Source organism: Salarias fasciatus, chromosome 8 (assembly GCF_902148845.1).
Source record: "Salarias fasciatus chromosome 8, fSalaFa1.1, whole genome shotgun sequence".
Lineage (NCBI taxonomy): Eukaryota > Metazoa > Chordata > Actinopteri > Blenniiformes > Blenniidae > Salarias > Salarias fasciatus.
In genome coordinates this window covers 3,915,247-3,934,331 of record NC_043752.1, presented here as the reverse complement: position 1 = coordinate 3,934,331, position 19,085 = coordinate 3,915,247, and the positions used below count along the sequence as shown (strand labels likewise).

General features: G+C 47.3%; 2 protein-coding genes across 2 annotated transcripts; one reads left to right on the top strand and one right to left on the bottom strand.

The window, feature by feature from the left end:
* Positions 1 to 912: 912 nt before the first annotated feature.
* Positions 913 to 5,848, bottom strand: LOC115393712 (neutral ceramidase-like). The gene is made up of 18 exons (XM_030098821.1): positions 5,705 to 5,848; positions 5,417 to 5,593; positions 5,147 to 5,274; positions 4,946 to 5,023; positions 4,285 to 4,405; positions 4,015 to 4,140; positions 3,797 to 3,883; positions 3,557 to 3,661; positions 3,359 to 3,440; positions 3,164 to 3,279; positions 2,929 to 3,023; positions 2,783 to 2,822; positions 2,602 to 2,700; positions 2,429 to 2,524; positions 2,169 to 2,318; positions 1,702 to 1,758; positions 1,421 to 1,509; positions 913 to 1,331 (listed from the first exon to the last, which is right to left on the bottom strand). Exons 1-18 carry the CDS (start codon positions 5,846 to 5,848, stop codon positions 1,133 to 1,135), a joined length of 1,989 nt encoding a protein of 662 aa, XP_029954681.1. The 3' UTR covers positions 913 to 1,132.
* Positions 5,849 to 11,519: 5,671 nt separating this feature from the next.
* LOC115393594 (monocarboxylate transporter 12-B-like) lies at positions 11,520 to 18,364 on the top strand. Its single transcript, XM_030098664.1, has 7 exons — positions 11,520 to 12,027; positions 15,086 to 15,189; positions 15,283 to 15,426; positions 15,616 to 15,918; positions 16,518 to 16,905; positions 17,257 to 17,516; positions 17,600 to 18,364. The coding sequence occupies exons 1-7, from the start codon at positions 11,915 to 11,917 to the stop codon at positions 17,788 to 17,790; spliced, it is 1,503 nt and encodes a 500-aa protein (XP_029954524.1). The 5' UTR covers positions 11,520 to 11,914; the 3' UTR covers positions 17,791 to 18,364.
* Positions 18,365 to 19,085: the final 721 nt, after the last annotated feature.

The window sequence follows — 19,085 nt, the reverse complement described above, 5'->3', positions numbered from 1 at the left end:
CCAGGTCTAACTGTGAGCCTCATTAAATGAAATTGGCAGAGAAATCTGATCTTGAAAGTAGAGACTGTGCTTGCCTCCCTATCTGGCTCCGCATGAAAGGAGGCTGCTATCTCAATGCTCTGCCTCCTATTTAATTATTAGAAAGCACACAATGACTTCTGACACAAAAAAAATTAAGAATTTTAGATCATTAATGACAAAACATTCAAGTGCTTACAAAATTACATGGAGCGTAATTAGTACAGCGTGTACTGAACATACAGAAGCTATTCGACAAGTGTTTTACTATAGTAATGAAGGAAACGGCAGGCTGAGCAGATTAAAGCTGACAGGTGTATCGCTGCAGTTTTTGGAGTTTTCACTCTCAGTTCAGTGGCTGTTTCTGTAAACGAGGCGTTCAGGTGCAGAGGGACCCGCGTCTTCACTTCAAGCACTTTACAGTCAAAAACAGTCATTTGTGCTGGTCCAAAGCCTGACTCAGTGTGTGTGTGTGTGTGTGTGTGTGTGTGTGTGTGTGTGTGTGTGTGTTGCAAAGGGCTGGTAGAAGCTGCATCTGTGTGAGTATGTTTTTCAGATGCACCTGAATGCACCAAGCTGTGACTCCTCAACTGCGTGTGTGTGTGTGTGTGTGTATGAATGTGTGCTTGCTGTTTTCATGTGTCAAACCTCCTAGATTGTCGATGTTTCTCTTCAAATCACCTTCTAATAAATATTTTTATTACAGACATGTTTGTGGGGTTTTTTTTATAACATAAATTGTTTTTGTGTGAAAAGGTTGTGACATACAAAACAGCGAAACACAAAACAACTAGACAAACACAACTGGACAACACCAGACACACAAAGCAATTTTATTACTTCAATTGACTTTAAGTCTATTATATTATTGCGTGTCTAATATTAGGAAGCAAGTCATTTGCAGGTGTGGCCTCTTCCAGGAGGCGTGTCTTCAGTCAGTGGGTGTGGCCTCTTCCAGGAGGCGTGTCCCCAGTCAGTGGGTGTGGCCTCTTTGAGACCTGGCCTCTTCCCAGAGGTATGTCTTCTGAGGCCCTGGCTTCTGTCATAAAGCATGTCTTTTGGCAGTGGGTGTGGCCTTTGTCAGGGGGCGTGGCCTTTCAGCAAGTCAGCGATGTCACAGGTGGTAGAAGCTGGGAGTGACCGTGAAGGTGTCGGAAGAACCGCTGTACGGCGTGATTACGGTTTGTAGGCCTTTGAGCTGCTTGCAGTGACCGAAGTGTTGGATCCGGTACGAGCCGGCCTGCGCCGTGGCGGGAATGTGCCACTCCACGGTGGCATTGCTCTGCCGGTTCGAACCCTTCAGCCAGTGAAACCTGCAGCCAGAGACACCACAAAGGTCACAAATGGAGTTTTTTCCCCGACAACTCTTCTGAAGGTCTGAGGTCAAAGGGTGTAAACCCACCTGGTCTCCCATGATGCATCGGTGTGGACGATTTCCCACGTCTCTGTTCTGTTGTCAAATATCTCCACAGTAACAAAAGTTTTATCTCTCTGCAAAAACAGGAAAAACACAACATCAAATGTCACAGAAAGCAGGAACACCAGCGAGGAGGGCTAAAGGCTCGGGGTTAGGGTACACACACACACACACACACACACATCAACAACAAGAAACAAATACAACAACAAAGAAAGCAATCAACAAACACAAATCAACAAAAGGTAGTGGTGAAAAGCTCTTACGATGTCTCCAGAGTGTCGAGGATTTCCTGCCACGAATGTTACAGACACAACGTCGCCCTGCAAAAACACATTTTATTAGAAACACTGATATAGTTATTACTGAATTTAAGTGGTCAGCTGGTTGGTTAAAATGCTGTTACATTTAGTTTTCTGCACTGTCTAATGCCTCTAGTGGCCTGCCTTCTCCCACTGTCAGCTGGGATTGGCTGCAGCAACCATAAAGATTTTATAAGCCGTACAGAAGATGGATGGATGGATGGATGCTATTACAGTACATTGGTAATATAGTTACAGTGTGTTGTAGTATAGCTACCTTAGTGTGTTTGGTGATTTACATTAGTTACTAAGTTTTTTGCAGTTAGTGTGAGTTATTTCCTTTTGATTTATTTTTTTCCGGTGGAACTTTATTTTTTATCTTGTTAGTTGATGAGTGGGTGGGTGAATAAGGGGGTCTGCGAGGGTCGTACCGGCCTGTAAACGGGATAAACCTGCTGCAGGACGTCACCGAAACTGGTGTTGTCCGGTTTTCTGTCCAGAGTAGCTGCACTCAGCAGGTTAAAGAGGTTCTTCTCAAAGAAAGGAGGTTCGGGACCCGGAGGCAGCTTGGAGACCTCGTCCTGTGAACAGAAACACACTCTGCAGGCCAGCAACAACAATAACAACATGTGCAAACGACGTTTGAGATCCGCCTGTATGTTGACGATGCGTGACTGTTCCTCAGTCTGACCTGAGCGATGGCTCGCGCCAGCCCTGCGTACTTCTGCAGGTACGCACTGAGCGTGTGCGGACCGAAGATGGTGGAGGCGCCTTCGTACCGCTGCACCTGAAAACACACACAACCTCTGGGTGACTTCACTCTGTTTACCAGTGAATATAGACAAAGACAGGTGGGCTGTGTACCTGATACTCCTCGAAGGTGGTGATGTAGTGGGTGTAGACGTTACTGAGGCCAGCCAGAACCACCTCCCAGTCCCTGTTCACACCATCAGACTCCAGCTCCTGGTACACAATCGCAGAGTGCCGTTCCAGTCACACACAGTGACAACACACAGTCACACAGCAGCGCGCATCGATAGCGTACCTGTTTGACAGCTGCTCGTAACCTTCTCCCCGACATGGTGCTGTGAACACACACACACACACACACACACACGGTATTTATTTATCAGCTGTTCTGTTTCTTGTTTCTAAATGCAATGTTGTGTTAATATTCGCTGCACTGCTTACGTGAATTCTCCAGGAACAGCCACGATGGCGACGGAGCCCACAGTGATGATCTGGACGTCAATGATCTGTGGATGCCACGGCAGAGGCCAGTTTATCTGCACACAAACACACAACTTCACTAACCTGGTGAACCGCTGCGGACCGACAGCCTTCAGACTGGAAGGCGACCCTTCCTGGCCGAGTGTCAACACGAGAGTCTACTTTCTGAGTGATGAGACTGCTCACTGGGCCTCACCTCCCCCGTGCTGAACAGGATTGGTTTGGGATGATGACAGTCCTGAGTCTCGTTCGACGGTGGGCCCACCAGAGCGTCTCTGATCCCGTTCCAGAAGGGGTCACCGTCAGTCGCCCCTGCAGGCCAGGACAAAGAAAAAAAGAAACGATTTTAAAGAGGAACAGAGAACGGAGTGAGCAGGAAGAAGAGACTCACCCTGAGTGAAGTTTAGATCTCCTCCTCCGTCTGTTGTTCCTGCTGCGAAGCTGTGACCCAGAGCTGGTTTACAGGTACTGACCTGACACACACACACACACACACACACACACACACACACACACACATAAACATGCATACACCTGAACACATGCGTGTGTATTGCTATCTCCTGTGCGCCCGGCTGCCTGTGCTGACCACGTGTGTGTCGTTGAGCTGAATCTTCACGTCCGTCATGTTGACCCACTGATGAGCAGACTGAATGGAACCAGTCACCTCCTCGTCCGCCTCTGCATACAGCTCCTGCAACGCCACCAAACAGGATTACAGACGCACTTGTACATGCACAGACACACACCCGTTTCGTCTCTTTGTTTCTCTGGTTTGCTTCTCTTCCTTTCTGGTGTCGCTGTCGGATGACAACACAAGTACATTTACCTTGGCCTTCATGTAGATGTTGTGTCCGATGATCCTCGTGCTCTCAAACATGTCATTTCCAGGACCAAATGCTTGACACATTTTAGTCTGAAACACACACCGAAAAGAAGAAAACAAAAGAAAACCCACAGAGAAAAGGGTCAGCTGTGAAACGATATGTGTGTGTGCGTGTGTGTGTGTGTGTGTGTGTGTGTGTGTGTGTGTGTGTGTGTGTGTACCCCTCCCACAGGACAGGAGCTGTTCAGGTAGTCGCAGGGCTTCATGGTGTTGATGCAGAACGGCCCTTTGATGTTTGGAGTGACGTCTCCGAGGTTACTGGAGGAGAAACCTGCCACAAAGCCCCCCTGAAACACACACATACACACACACACACACACACACACACACACACACACACACACACACACACACACACACACACACACAGATTCAGGTGTGCAGTGCTGTGCGAGCCTTGCTGAGTGCGTCTGAGCCCCGCCCCCTCCCACCTGTCCGGGCAGCTCTCCGGGGTTCTTGTCCTGCTCCATCAGGTAGGAGGCGTGGCCCATGTTGTCGCTGCTCACCATTCGGTTGGTGTAGTTCATGCTGACGGCGTGAACCGCGAACCAGCTGTAGGGGAGGGGACACGCTCGTCACCATGGCAACCTCGTTTGGTGGTCATGGTGGTGAAGACAGTAGCAGCAGGACTGTGAATTCATTGTGAAAACATGTGTGTACATTCGCCATCATTTACCGCTCCGGCAGGTTCAGGTTGGTGACGAAACATTTCTGGTTATAAAAACTATTCCCTTTACACCAAACTCCATTGTTTGTTCACAGGAAATGTTTTTTTTTTTTTTTTGAGAGCCAGGAGTTGGTGCTTGGGTGGTGGAAACAAAAAGACCTGGTGCTTTTTACTGCCTTATTTTTATCTTATGTGATTATCTTTTATCATATCGGGTTTTATCTGCTGTTCCGAAATCTCCCTCTGCCCATTTGTAAAATGGAATTGTTTCCTTGACACATGGATTGATGACTGATTCGATTGGATATTTATGGAGTTATGCAATGAGTGTGTGTGTGTAAACATGCGGGCGCACTGGGAGGCTGTGAATGAACTGTGTGTGTGCGTACCTGTGTGTGTGTGTGTGTGTGTGTGTGTCTGTGTACCTGAGCATACCGATCCCGTCTCCATCCAGATCAGTGAACTTCAGCACCACCACCTGATTGTCTGTGTTGGTCTCGTACCTGAAGATTTATTCAATGACATTAGCATCTCAGCTGTCACACCAATAAAAAATCTGTTTCTGTGTGCGTGTGTGTGTGTGTGTGTGTGTGTGTGTGTGTGTGTGTGTGTGTGTGTGTGTTTACCTGTGTCTCTCCTCCTCGGGGTTGTTCATGTAGGAGTGAGGACTCCTGTTCAGACTGCTTCCACCCAGATCCCCTCTCTTCCTGTAAATCCTGCCGGGCCTCATGTTCCGGTGGGCGATGTCTATACTCTGGACACAGTAATCAGATTACTGACAGAGGCATTGCAGCTCCCTGCAGCTGCCACCAGATGGCGGACAGTGTGCACAGCTTGCAGTCAGGGCTCACCAAAAAAAAGGCCCACCTGGCCTCCTGGTTACCACGGCGACCCACCTTGACGATGCCGTCGACCAGCGGCTGGACGGACTCGGGGATGTAGCCTTTGCTGCTCAGCATGAACAGAGTGTACTGGAAGAAACCGCCCAGGCCGCAGTGTGTGTGCGTCCCGCTGAGCGCCACGTTGTCCTGCCGGTACAGGTCCCCGTACTTCACCCGCAGGGCCCGGAGAACCTGCAACACACAGGAACACACCCCGACACATTCACAGAGATACACTCCTGCACGCACACAGAAATGTAAATATACAGGGGCGCGCACGTGTGCGTGCGTGCGTGCGTGTACCTCCAGTCGCAGCCTCTGCGAAATCATTCCTACGTCGGCCGTGACAAACACAACTCTCTTCCTCCCGTCATCGACGATGAAGGCTCGACTGTACAGTCGAGTGTGAATCCCTGCAGCCAGCTGCGAGCTCTGAGCGTAACCCATCTGCACACACACACACACACACACACACACACAGAAACCTTGTATCCACTTGTTTGGTTATACCAAATGCAAAAGTGTGTGTGTGTGTGTGTTTGTGTTACAGACCAGTGGGATTTCAGCAGGTGGTCCAGTGCAGTCGGCCCGGCCAACCCCGATCAGGTAGGGACTGTGCTGGGGGTCAGAGGTCGGGGCAGGAGGGTCTGTGGGACACACAAACACACACACACATGCAGAGCGTCATGATGAGTCTGAATGTTGCTACACGCACCGTCTGGCTGCTCACCCGTCTCCCCCGCCGTGTCCGATTCCCTGGTGACCAGCAGCACGATGAGCGTCACACTGACCGCCGTCATCAGCACGAACAGGACGGCGAGCGTCGTCTCCAGGGCGGAAAGACCGCAACACACCGCTTTGTTTCGACCCATCTGAGGAGCAGAACCAGACAAGTCCTGAATGTAGCACTACAGGCACACACACACACACACACACACACACACACACACACACACGGGTTGGGTTCTAGAGAAGCGTAGTGTTTTGCAGTATCGTGGAATCCTCACATCATCCTCTCACTGTGTGACACCTGGAGTTCAGGACTCAGTCTGCTTTCAGACCTGAAGCCTCTCGACTAACTCCAGATAATTTTGATGACCTTTGTCCAGGTAGAGTTAGTGCAGAGAGACCAAATCCAAATCCACACACATGTGGCCAAACAGGCTGAATCCACATCGCACAAAACAACAACAGTCCAGATCGACCCAGTGCTGATGGACTTGGTCCCGGTGTGCTCAGTCCAGATACACTGAGGTGAAACAAGGTTAACCCCCGGATGAAAACAGGCCGTGTTGAAAGACTTTGCCCCGATCGAGCAGCTGCAGAGTGATTTTAATATCGAAACAGAGTGAAAAAGTACGATCTGCATCAGGACTCACCTGAGCTGCCGGAGAGTCTCGAAGGAAAACTTCCACGATCGGAGTATCCTGAGGGGTCGAGGAGAGTTTTAGGGCTGTGAATGACTCTGATGGCGGCACTTGGCTGATAATAAGCTGTCCGAAGGTCGGTGTACTGCCTCGCTACAGATAATAGATCAGAGATTCTGAGTCCAGATAAAACCTGCCTCAGCAAAAACACAGCTCTGATAAATGAATGCAGACTCTGATCAACCCATTGTTGTTTTTTTTCCTCCCTTCTGCTTCTCCAGTCAGGTTCAACTCAAAGTCCAATTCTGAGGTTTGACTGTAGCTTCCCATCCGATATGGAGGTGGATGAACCTTCGTCAGTATAAATCTGTGTGGAGACCAACAGTCAAACACTCTGAAGAGCATCTCTGAGCTCAGCGTCTGGAGGCAGAAAGCTGCTTCACTGTTACCTCCAACAGGAGGCGTTCAGGGACAGGCCTGAGTGTGGGACAAACAAGAAAAACAGAAAAAAAAAACATTGCACAGGTTTGGCCTGATGTGGGAGGTCCTCTGACTGGAGAGAGTCACCCGTTTCTATTGGACACGTTACGTTCACACCTCCGCATGAACCGGGGTCGGCCGGAGGGTCGGAGGGCACGAGGAGTTCTGATCTGCGTTAGGAACCGGTACTTTTCACATTATAAAAACATGCTTCCTGTGGGAAATATTATTAGGGTTTCAACAGAATCCATGAGTTCAGAATTCAAGATTTAAATCCATTCATTTTTATTTGAAAAGGAGTGAGAAGAAGAAAAACTTATGTAATCCCTCCCCATTTTACACCAGTAATAACTTAACATAATGGGATTTTTTCGATGCTCACTCCTGTCGTCAGGACTTCAGAACCTCCTTATCAGATTATAAATAAACTCATTCAGCAGTATTTACACTGTACAATCAAAATGAATATGAAACAGAAACACAGTACATTCACGATGGCAACAGTCAACCACAGCTCACAATAATTGCAGTGTAGATGATACAGAAACAATTTATGAAGCCAAATGATATTAATTCACTTGTCAAAGGTCTGAATGAGCTGTAATTTTCTGCTTCAAAATTCAGATAAAAAGAAGTCATTATATTCTGGGCCAAAAAAATCTGACAGAGAAATGATTAAAACACATGAAGACACTTGGTGGTGATGGTTTGACCTGCAGTAACACTGTGAGGAACCTGGAAGTTTCTTTTGACCTCCAGCTCCCTGCAGGGCTGCTTTCTTTTATCTGTAATGTCTGTAACATCAGGAAAATGTTGAGTCTGAGTGACGCGGAGAAATTAATCCCTGCATTTGTCATTTTAGTTGAGATTATTGTAATTCTCTATTATCAGGATGTCTGAAAAGCTGCTTAAGGAGTCTTCAGCTGAATCAAAACGCTGCAGTGAGATTAATGAGAGGAACTTTCAGGACAGAAACACGTCGCCCTGATATCAGCTTCTCTTCACCGACTTCCTGTGAAAACTATCATACAATTCAAAGTCTGTCTTTAAAATTGAAACCAGTTCCTAACAGCAAGGCATCATCAAAGCTCAAAGAGTCGTTGGTGAAATATTAACCTAGTAGAACACTCCATTCTCCGAGTGCTGCTTACTGAATGCTTTTTTTGGTTTTTTTAAAATGAGATTGAGAGGCAGAGCGTCCAGCGCTGCTCAACCAGTTAGTGAGGAGAACACAGTGTTTTATTTAAAGTTCAACTTACAACATTTTGGGCCTGTTCAGTGACCTGAGACCATTTTCTAATTAAACTGCTGCAGGTTTAGACTGTTGGGAGACCAACACTGAGCTCCGCTCCTCCCAGTGATGCTCACTGACATCCTGTCTGTCTGAGGTCTCTCTCTCTCTCTCTCTCTCTCTCTCTCTCTCTCTCTCTCTCTCTCTCTCTCTCTCTCTCTCTCTCTCTCTCTCCCTCACCTTTCTGACTCTGACTGTGTTGTATTTGGCGCTTTATAAAGGCAATTGAAATTAATTCAATTGCATTTATTCAGTAGTATTTTTCCAGCAGTAAAATGCTTCAGAATTAAAATACCACATATTTCAAAAAGTAAAAAAAAAAGATTGTTTTCCTCCATAAAGCTGAATTTTCTCCTATCGAGGTAGCTTCAGGTTTAACCCTGGGTTTCCTGTCCTACTGCGCTGGTTCACTTCCTACCAGGTTCAATCATTACGATAACTTACGCTAAATCTGCTGGAAATCAGGTGACGTTCTGGATTCGTGATCAACGAGTATAAAAGCGCCACTTCCTGACCAATCAGATCTCTTCGAAAATGACCTGCCCATTCTCAGAGGATGTTGTTGTGCGGATCGTGAGAGGAGCACGTTTTTCGGGAGATGCAATCCTTAGATCCAGTAAAATAAAGCCTCTACGTCACTGAGCGCTTTGAACGATGTTTTTATACTTGTTCTTCACTTGTTCCCCGTCTGGGTTGCATCTGAAATCATGAGGGTAATAATAATAATAATGGTCACACATGGCAGACATGCCCGACACGCCAGTGTCGTAATAATCAGAGTGCGGCCCGTTTATATGGTCCAATGAATTAATATCAAATGATCTCACAAAGTTACGCATTAACAGAGTTGGCAATTTTCTGCCAGTATTCCTTCCTGGCTTTTGCAGCAGCAACAGTGTTGCTTTTGGCCTGAGTGATGTGTTTGAATTCGTGAATATTTTCGAAGAGTAATTGTCAGCGGCTCTGCAGGGTTTGTGGTCGGCGATGCAGACGCCTTTCATTTTACATGAGCACACTCCGATCAGGACTGGATGATCCTGTGTTGAATTACCGAGCTGATCAAGGTTTTGGAACTGTTCAGACTCCACTGGGGTTGCATTGAGTCACTGTTGAATCAGTGGCAGGTACCAGTGTTGAATAACTGTTGAGTTTTGCAAATCTAATCAGCTTTGAAATTGCAACATCATGTTTTCCACAATGAGTCAATGTTGGTTTCAGTTTATATTTTGCAAATCCAATCAGCACTGATCATAAAGTTCTGCTTTTCAATATCATCTGACACACAAATACTGCTAAAGTAAAGCTATGAAAAGTATAACTCCAGTAAATGTATGTATGTAGCGCTTTTGACAGTCTGTCCAGCAGGTGCAGGGTTTGGCCTTCAGTGTCCTGTTAATCACATTTCAACTTCTGGGAAATGCAGGAGTTAAACTAGCGGCCGACCTGCTGAATATTGTAGCAATCACCCGACCAACTGGGAGACTGTCAGACTAAGAACATGTAACTTGAAATAAAAACATCACCTCTAAGTTTGTAGAAAACTACTTGTCCTGAAATACGATGCAACTCACCTGAAACAGAGCGGTGATTTGTAAAATGTCGGTTTTGTATTTTACCCAAGTTCACAATTTTATCAAATGATGTGCTGAACTAAATGTGAGCGTTTGTATGGCTCTTCTACAGAATTCTATCTTTACTAAACAATGAAAACAGAGATAAAGAAAAAGAAAGAGGGGGAGGTTAACATTCACATAAACACACATTCATCTGGGATTTTCACACTGAAATGAAATCAAAAGAGACATATTGTTGAGTGTTTTTTGAAAACTGCCTTAAATCTTTTTAAGAGAAGAGAAATAAAGTGCAAACTCATGTTGTCACATGGGTAATGACAGTTCTCAGTATTTATCGAGACTCAACAAACATTAATTCAGAGTTGATGCTTCAGCACTTTTTCAACAGTAAAATGATCAACGTTGTTTAGACGTTGAAATAATTTTTCAATTGATAAATTTCAGCAAGATTTTTAAAAGTCATGACTGTAAAAATAATGATGATTAGACATAAATCAAACAACGGCTGTGATATTTCAGTGTGGAAGAGGCAGACATGTCTGCGCCGCGATAAAGTGAAATGGAGTGATCAGAGTGCGGCCCGTTTATATGGTCCAATGAATTAATATCAAATGATCTCACAAAGTTATGCATTAACAGAGTCGGCGATTTTCTGCCGGTATTCCCTCCTGACTTTTTCTGCAGCAGCAGTGTTGCTCTTGGCCCGAGTGATGTGTTTGAATTCTTCATATCTTTGACGAACCGCTGGCTGTGATCGAAGCGGCTCTGCAGGGTTTGAGGTCGGTGATGCAGACGCCTCCCGTTTCACAGGAGTTGTTTACAGTCGGATGGAGATGGAGATGGAGGAGGAGCAGGCAGGAGGAGAACTCAAACCTGTGTTTGGAGGTTTGCAGGTTCAAGTCCTACAGCTGACAGGATACCACTGCGTCCCTTGAGCAAGGCACCTGACCTCCAGAGCATCGCTGTGGAAAGATGATTGACTTCCGAAATGAAGCCTCCTCTCTGTGTGAACCAGCACCCTCAGCCTGGAACCTCCTGGCTCCGTCAAGCTGGATGCTGTAAGACCAGGAACAGAACCAGAACAGGGTCGGACTCACCACTTAAAGAACACTAATTAGATACAAAACCAGTTTAGTTCTGGACTGAGGTGGTCTGTCTGATCCCGTGTGGTCCTGGTCTGTCTCGGTCTTAAGACCATGCTAGGTCCTGGTCTGTTCTGGTCCTCTGGACCCTCCGTGGTCCTGGTTTTACCACCTGCTCCTGCGGAGGCGAGCTCCCCGGTCAGGCCCGTCTGACTGGGTGTGCTTCTTTTTGACACCCGATACTGGTGGCAGCAGACACCACCCATCTGTGGGGGGGGGGAGGAGTTCACGTCTTCAGTGCTCATGAGGAGCCACATCAGGGGACGGACGAACAAATCCAACGCTCCCTCAGGTCAGGGGGCACTTGGTTTAAGCCCCGTCCTCGCAGCGTTCGGTCATAGAGTACAGTTAATGATTGAACAGAGGAGGGAAGACAGCTTTCTCTGCCTGAGTCAGATCACTGCATTGGGAGTTTTCTTCAGTCCTCCATTCATCCTTCTCTCCTCCTTCTGAAGCCTCAGTCAGAGTAAGACGAGGAGCAGGAGGAGCAGGAGGAGCAGGAGGAGAGTACCATCATCTCTTCTCTGGAGCAGCAGCAGCTTGGAGTCCGGTCTTCCTCTCTGGTCTCTCCAGCAGCTGCTCAGCCTGTGATTGGTTGGACCTCCTCAGGACCAAGACGAGATCTGGGTCCTGGACTGGATTTGGACCGGGAGACAGCAATGGGTGCTGGAAAGCTTCGGGGGGCCGGGGGGCCCCCTCCGGACGGCGGCTGGGGTTGGGTGATCGTAGGCTGCTGCTTCATGGTGACGGTCTGCACCCGGGCCATAACCAGGTAACACTCCTCTGGTCGCCTCTGTCTGAGGGGTCCTGACGGGTCCTGACGGGTCCTGATGGGTCCTGATGGGTCCTGGTGTGCCGTGACAGTGTGTGTGTGTGTGTGTGTGTGTGTGTGTGTGTGTGTGTGTGTGTGTGTGTGTGCGCGTGTCACATGATGAAGAGACTTACAAAGTAACTGTTCAGCTGAAACATTAAAGCAAATTCCATCAACATGACTCAACAACCAACCAGCCACCAAAAACACTCCAAACAACTGTAATGAGACTCTCTCTCACACACACAGACACACACACACACGCGCGCACACACACACACACAGAGCGGTTTCTCTGAATTGTGGCTGCTGTTGTTGTTCGTTTCTCTGAAGTGTGTTGATGCGCGGAGCGTGTGTTTCTGTCAGCGCGGCGCCCTGACCTCACGGCGCGTCATCGCTCTGGACCTGGATGATCTACGGACGACCGCCAGCCTCGCTTTGTTGTGAACACGTTGCCGTCGGCACGTGCGGACCTGCAGCAAACTCATGTTGTCCGTGTTTCTGAGCGGAGCGTTGTGTAACCTCTTCAGCCCATATGTCTCACCTGTGAATGTTTAAATGTGCATGTGTGTGTGTGTGTGTACACACATGGGCGTGCGCGTGATCCAGAAGTTTTCAGAACACCAGTAGTTACTGATTCCTCTCATGCTTTCCTACTGTCAGGAAAAGTTCTGAGTTCAGCAGATGTTTGAACAGCTGCCAGCAATCACACACCGGCTCATCTGTCGCAGTTGCACCATCCACCGACACACACACCGACACACACCACTCAGCGCCGCTTTACAGTGAAATGCTTTTTCAAATGGAAAAAAAAAAAAAAAAAAAAAAAAAAAGTGAGAAGGCTCCTGGGTGGAGTAATGATTTGCGCTCTTGCCTCACAGCCGGGAGGTCACGGGTTCAACCTGCATGTTCTCCCTATGCGGGTGTGTATTTCCACCCACGGTCCAAAGACATGCATGGGAGGTTATTAGTTAACTGTGAATGAGTTTGTGTGTCCCGGGATGAGCTTAGCAGCAGTCCAGGTGGAACCTGCCTCCACACACAGATCCAGCCGGGATCAGAACAGCTCGGAGACGGACCGTTGATGGAAACATCAGTCGGAGTAAACAACGCTTCACACCTTCAACTAAACTGTTCTTAGAGTTCCGACCGAGGCCCCTGCAGTTTTTTAAGTGTTTAATTTGAGAACAGGTTTGAATTACACACTCTGACCTGACCCATTTCATAAGGCACAGACAGACACACACACACACACACACACTCAAGCAGATTGTGTTACAGCTGACTGTAAACAACATCAGGGCATAAATAATTTAATCGTTTGTACAGCGACATTAGTACATAGACATCTCAGTATAAAAATACATATGCAGCACAGCAATAGTAAACACACACACACACACACAGTGAGCACTGTACTTTTCGCAGTGATATAACAAAAACAGGCTTTGTATGACTCAACAACATTCAGCTCAGCACAACCACAAACTGGACTTGCCGAAACCAATCGAAACGTCGGACAGCAGCAAGCGAGGGTGTGGCTTTCCTCCCAGCTCATTCTGTTTGTTCCCAAGTTTCATACCAGTTTAATTTCAGATTTGTCCCAGTTTGTCCCCAAGTTGTTGTCAGTTTTCTCTTGTTTCGCTGTAGTCTGATTCCACTTTGTTCCCAGTTTTCTCTCGGTTTCATGCCAGCTTCTTCCCAGTCTGTTCCCAAGTTGTTATCAGGTTTTTCTTGTTTTGTTACAGTTTGTAAGTTTGTAAGTTTGTCAAGTTTCCATCAATTTACGATCAGTTTGTTCCCAAGCTGTTTTCCCATATTTTCCTCCTTTTATTGTACAATTTGTCCCCTGTTTGTTGCCGTTATTTGTTACCACTTCTTTCCAAATTGTTCTGTAGTGTGTTTTTCTTTTTTTTCCCCCAAGTTTGATCCTTGTTCGTTTGCTCTCAGCTTATTACCATTTTCCAAGTTTGTCTCCCATCTGAATATTTATGAATGAATTTAAAGTGACACCGGCAGGTGGACTCTGCTCTGTTGTTTCACAGACAACTTATATAACTTCACCTACATATCTCTGCGATCCTCCCCTCCCCTGGTGACCGCTGGCTGATACCGACCACTTTCATCTCTCGCCGTCTGATTCGTCACGGCTCAGCAGTTTTCACTCCTGATTATCTTTACTATAAACTCTGACTTTTCACTCTGAGACAAAAAAAATCCACAAGTTTGCATCTTTGAGAACAAAGGTGGCATCAGTTCATACCGTGGTGCATTCAGGAGCTCCTCTCCTTTCTATTCAACAGTCTTCCTGTTTATTCGAAGTTTGTTTCCAATTAAATTTCAGTTCTCTCTTTTTCCATTTTGTCATCTCATTCCCAGTTTTGTCCTCAAATTGCATTTGCATTTCCTTCCAGAACATCTTTCAGATGGTTCATCTATTTTTCAGCTGGTTCTCATTTATTGGAAGCAGTAAATTCCTGGGCTCATTCAGGGATGGCCTCAGCGGGAGTGATGGAGCTGCTTCATCAGCCTGGCAGAGATCAGTAGACGTTCTGTCAGTTTTCTTTGCTTTTTCAGGAACATTTCTGCAGGCTGAGACCTCATCGGGGATGCAATGGTGTCGCACTGTCTCGCTTAGCTCTTGTGATTAATTCAAAACCTGTGAAAACGTGCGAGCGCTTGCAGAAGTTCACTGAATGTGTGGGAATCATTGTTGGAGGAACGGGCAAGAAATCCCCCACCCTCACGCCACTGCCAGCCCTTTTTATTTATTTGGAAGTAAACAAACAAGAGCAAAGAATGGGCATGTGTTTTCTGTTACATCAGTTTGTTTTTTCCGGTTCAAACAGCCTTATAGGAAGTGGCGCCTCCTGCTGGTCACTGCCTGTCTTTGTGTTTTAATGATGTTTGAGCTCCTGCTGGTGGGCGGGCCATCAGAGCTCCGCCTCCTCTCCTGGCTGCCAGAAGCTGCAGTTCCAGCTGATATTAATGATGATATTGTGTGTTTGTGTGTCTGCAGGTGTATCTCCATCTTCTTCGTGGAGTTTCAGACTCACTTTGGGGCTGACTACGCCGCCACGGCGTGGATCCACAGTCTGGTGGACTGCACCACCATGCTCTGTGGTCAGTGTCATGGCCACTTCATCTCCAGTTGCAGGTGTGTGCGACTGTGCCACGCCTGCACAGAACCGTGAATGTGTGTTTGTGGGTGTGCAGCTCCTGTGGGCAGCCTGGTGATGAATCGCTGGTCGTGCCGGGTTTCGGTGATGTTGGGCGGGTTGCTGTCGTCCTGCGGCCTGCTGTTCAGCTCTTTCAGCAGCAGCCTGGAGCTGCTCTACTTTACCATGGGAATAATCACAGGTAAGAACCGACAAACCTGGACGTATTTTAACACACCTGAAGACACCTCAAACCAATCTGAATGCACCTGAACTCTTCTAAAGAAACCCAAATATTTCTGAAATACACGTAAAGAGAAACATACTCACCTGAATGTTCCTGAAAACCAGCCGTTGCTGTACGCTGTACTGACTCAGACGGCCTCCACAGGTCTGGGCTTCGCTCTCTGCTACACGCCAGCCATCGCCCTGGTGGGCTCTTACTTCCAGCGCAGGAAGGCTCTGGCATACGGCCTGGCGATGTCGGGGAGCGGGATCGGGACCTTTGTGCTGGCGCCGGTGGTCCAGTTGCTCATCGAGATGTACTCCTGGAGGGGAGCACTGCTTGTTCTCAGTGCCTTCGTCGCCAACCTGTGCGTCTGCGGCGCTCTCCTCCGGCCAATCACCGTGCAGGAGGAGGAGGAAGAGGAGGAGGAGGAAGAGGGTCTGAAGCCAAGCAGTGAGAAGCAGCTTTGTACGTGTCTCAGCTAAGAGATTTTAATGATGTGAGGCTGTGAGACTCAACCTTAAGTTTGAAAAACCTCGAACAGCTAAAAGTCAATCCTTTGGAACCGTTAGTATGTTAGCTAGATATGCTCAACTTGAATACTAATCATATTCAGAGTTCAAACTGCTTTGCAGATAACTTCTGCTTCAGTGAAATGTAGCCTGTAGAACATTGTATCATCTGCACGGAGACAAATAACTCTAAGGAACCCCAAACTTTTCCAAGTTTTTATAGTCCAGTTATCATTCTGGAAACTGGTTTTCAGTTTCATGGATTGTTTCATGTTAAAACAATTATTTCTATGCAATACAATATCAAATCCATTTCTCTGCCACTGATGTTAATCAGTTGGCTTTTACTCGTTGGATTTGTCATTCAGGTGTGATGAGTGATCAGTCATCAGGGTTGTGATGAGCATGCTGAGTTAAATCAATAAGAGGAACACATACCTTACTGTCTGCATTTACCATAGTCTAATCTATGTAGCATTTCCAAAGCAACAAGAGAAATTAATATCACCATTGCAAGCACCCAGCAGCAGGCTAACTTGCTGTTTTGTGTCGCAGGTGACGTTTTGCTGCTGGATAGCGAGCTGGCCCTGAAACTTTCTGCGCAATCTAAAGACGGGGTTCTACCATCTGAAAAGTCTCCTCTGCCACCTTTAAGCCCTGCCCCTCAGAAAATAAACCCTGTCCTCAACTTGATGCAGAAGCGGCGCTTCAGTAGCTGCCTGTGGTCCAGCTCAGAGTACCGCTTCCTGCTGCAGCCGGACTTCCTGGGAATGGCATCATCCTTCATCTTCCTGGCCAGCGGCTGCAGCCTCCCCTTCGTCTACCTGGTGCCCTACGCTCTGAGCACCGGCATCAGCCACCAGCACGCCGCCTTCCTCATGTCCATCCTGGGTGTCATCGACATCGTGGGAAACATTACATTTGGCTGGCTGACTGACCGCCGGTATGATTCCAAGTTCCACAAGTCCCCCAAATACCCATGAGTAGTTCCCTTCCTGTCCAAAGTCGCCTCAAAAGCCATTCGACCCTCCAGACCCCCAACTACTGCAACTCTTCCAAATCATATTACTCAAGCCAAGATTTTGTCATGTCAGTGGTCTGATGTCCAGAATTAGAACATTTTAGAAACTGGAGCAGACCTGGAAAATGATTTTTTTTTGGAAAATTTCCTGCTTTCATATGTTAGTGTGTGTCTTCACTGGAATATTTTGACCAATCAGAGATTTGAGGGGGTCTAAAGTATATCCAGGTGTGTTTGTCTCCTCATCAGATGTGTTTGTATCCTGTTTCCCAGGTGTCTGAAGCCACTGCGTCTCTTCTGTTACGTCTTTGCCGTGACAATGGAGGGTCTCTGCTGTCTCTTTGCGCCGTTGCTTCACTCCTTCGCACTGCTCGTGCCTTTCGCCGTCCTCTATGGTTACTTTGACGGCGCGTACGTGGCGCTGATCCCTGTGGTGACGTCAGATGTGGTGGGAGCGCCGTACCTGTCCTCGGCACTGGGCGTGGTCTATTTCCTGCATGCTGTCCCCTTCCTGGTCAGCCCGCCTATTGGAGGTAAGCCAAATAAACACACCTCAGAAAATGTCACATTGCATCACGAAACATCACATTGTAGGGTGACTCTCCTCTCCTTGCAGGCTGGCTGGTTGACTTCACCGGCAGCTACACGGCCACCTTCTTCCTCAGTGGCGGTGCCATGTTGGTCAGCGCATTTGTCCTCGCCATCGTCACCACAGTCCGCCGCTGCCACCGCCTCCGGCCCCTCCCCCTCAGCCTGTCCAAGCAATCAGACTGTGACAAACAGCAAGTCATGGCTTCACAGCCTTGAATGGGGCAACTGCTCATTCTCATGGACGCCAAAGACAAGCTGGAAGCCTGTGATTGGCCGGAACACCTGTCAATCACCCAGTAACTGGTCAGACTTAATATGGTGCTGATTCCAGCTTCCTGAACAACAGGAAGTGAATCTTTGTTTTGTGTGTTGATCAGTTGAAACTGTGAAATTACATGGTGCGTTCAAGTGCCGCTCAGACAATCCTGCTTCCTGACTGGAGCCGACTTTCACAGCCGGATGGGCCCTGTTGGGACAGGGGTGTTATAAACTGTAAGACTGCATCATGTGTACAAGAAACTGCAAGAAGAACAAAATGGTCAACGGGTCAGTGAAATGACTAAGAGTAGAATGACCAAGAAGATTAGTTTCAGTATGGGCTGACTGTTCTTTCTTAATAAAACAAATGTTATCGACATATTTAATAATTACTCTGTGTTTAGGTCTGTCCTGCTAGGAGTGCCGTCTCACACACAGGGAGTGGATAATGTCGAATTGCTTGTCACCAGGCGAACGTACAGTGAAAGCAATGTTACTTTGTTACATAAACTTTAATGTTTCTGTAAGACCGAAGTGAAGAAAATAAAACCGTCATCGTCATTGCCAAGATTAAAAGCATTGTAAGTGTTTAGTATGAACACTTTAAGTTAATGTACTACTCAGCTTTTTAACTATCATGGTGTATCCCCGTGTCCGGCGAGGACGACAGTGGCCGCTGTTTGGATTGTCCATCAGCAGGAGGCGCTCATCATGAAGGACCTGGGACTCCAGGTGAGTCATGTGGCACAATCACTGTTCCTCTCTCACATGTTTCCTCTTCCTGTAACCACTGTAGCTGTGATTAGTTTGCTGAAATAGCGGGTAACTTTGTCTTGTAAGAGCTACCTGCGTCTGTCGGCATGTTGGTAGTTTATCTCCGCTGTTTTGTTCCTGCTCATTCTTGTTGTCGTTAGTTTGCAAGTCAGTTTTCTTTTTCAGGAGGCGTTAACATCGAGATTAGAGAGCATCTTTAGCAAACTAACTGATCTGCCTTCAGCTGAGCTGAATGTTTCACTGCTTCTGTGTTATAGCAACAGCAATGGCAATAGAAATAACAATAACAAGACTAACAACAGCAGCACAAGAGCAACAACACTAATAACATAACACCATCAGACATTATAGTTTGTGTGTCTCCGGGGATAGCCCGTCAGCTCAGAGAGAACCAGACACGGATCCAAAAAGGCCCCAAAGATTGAAGCTTGATAAGACAGGTCAGCTAGAATGACCCTTGACCCCACCAGCCAGGACCC

Coding starts and splice junctions, on each gene's coding strand:
- LOC115393712 (XM_030098821.1), bottom strand. CDS start 5,848: ATGGGTTACGCTCAGAGCTCGCAGCTGGCTGCAGGGATTCACACTCGA. Junction 5,594..5,704: donor CGCAGAGGCTGCGACTGGAG/GTACACGCACGC, acceptor TGTGTGTTGCAG/GTTCTCCGGGCCCTGCGGGT. Junction 1,332..1,420: donor GATGCATCATGGGAGACCAG/GTGGGTTTACAC, acceptor CTCTGGCTGCAG/GTTTCACTGGCTGAAGGGTT.
- LOC115393594 (XM_030098664.1), top strand. CDS start 11,915: ATGGGTGCTGGAAAGCTTCGGGGGGCCGGGGGGCCCCCTCCGGACGGC. Junction 12,028..15,085: donor TGCACCCGGGCCATAACCAG/GTAACACTCCTC, acceptor GTGTGTCTGCAG/GTGTATCTCCATCTTCTTCG. Junction 15,427..15,615: donor TACCATGGGAATAATCACAG/GTAAGAACCGAC, acceptor CGGCCTCCACAG/GTCTGGGCTTCGCTCTCTGC.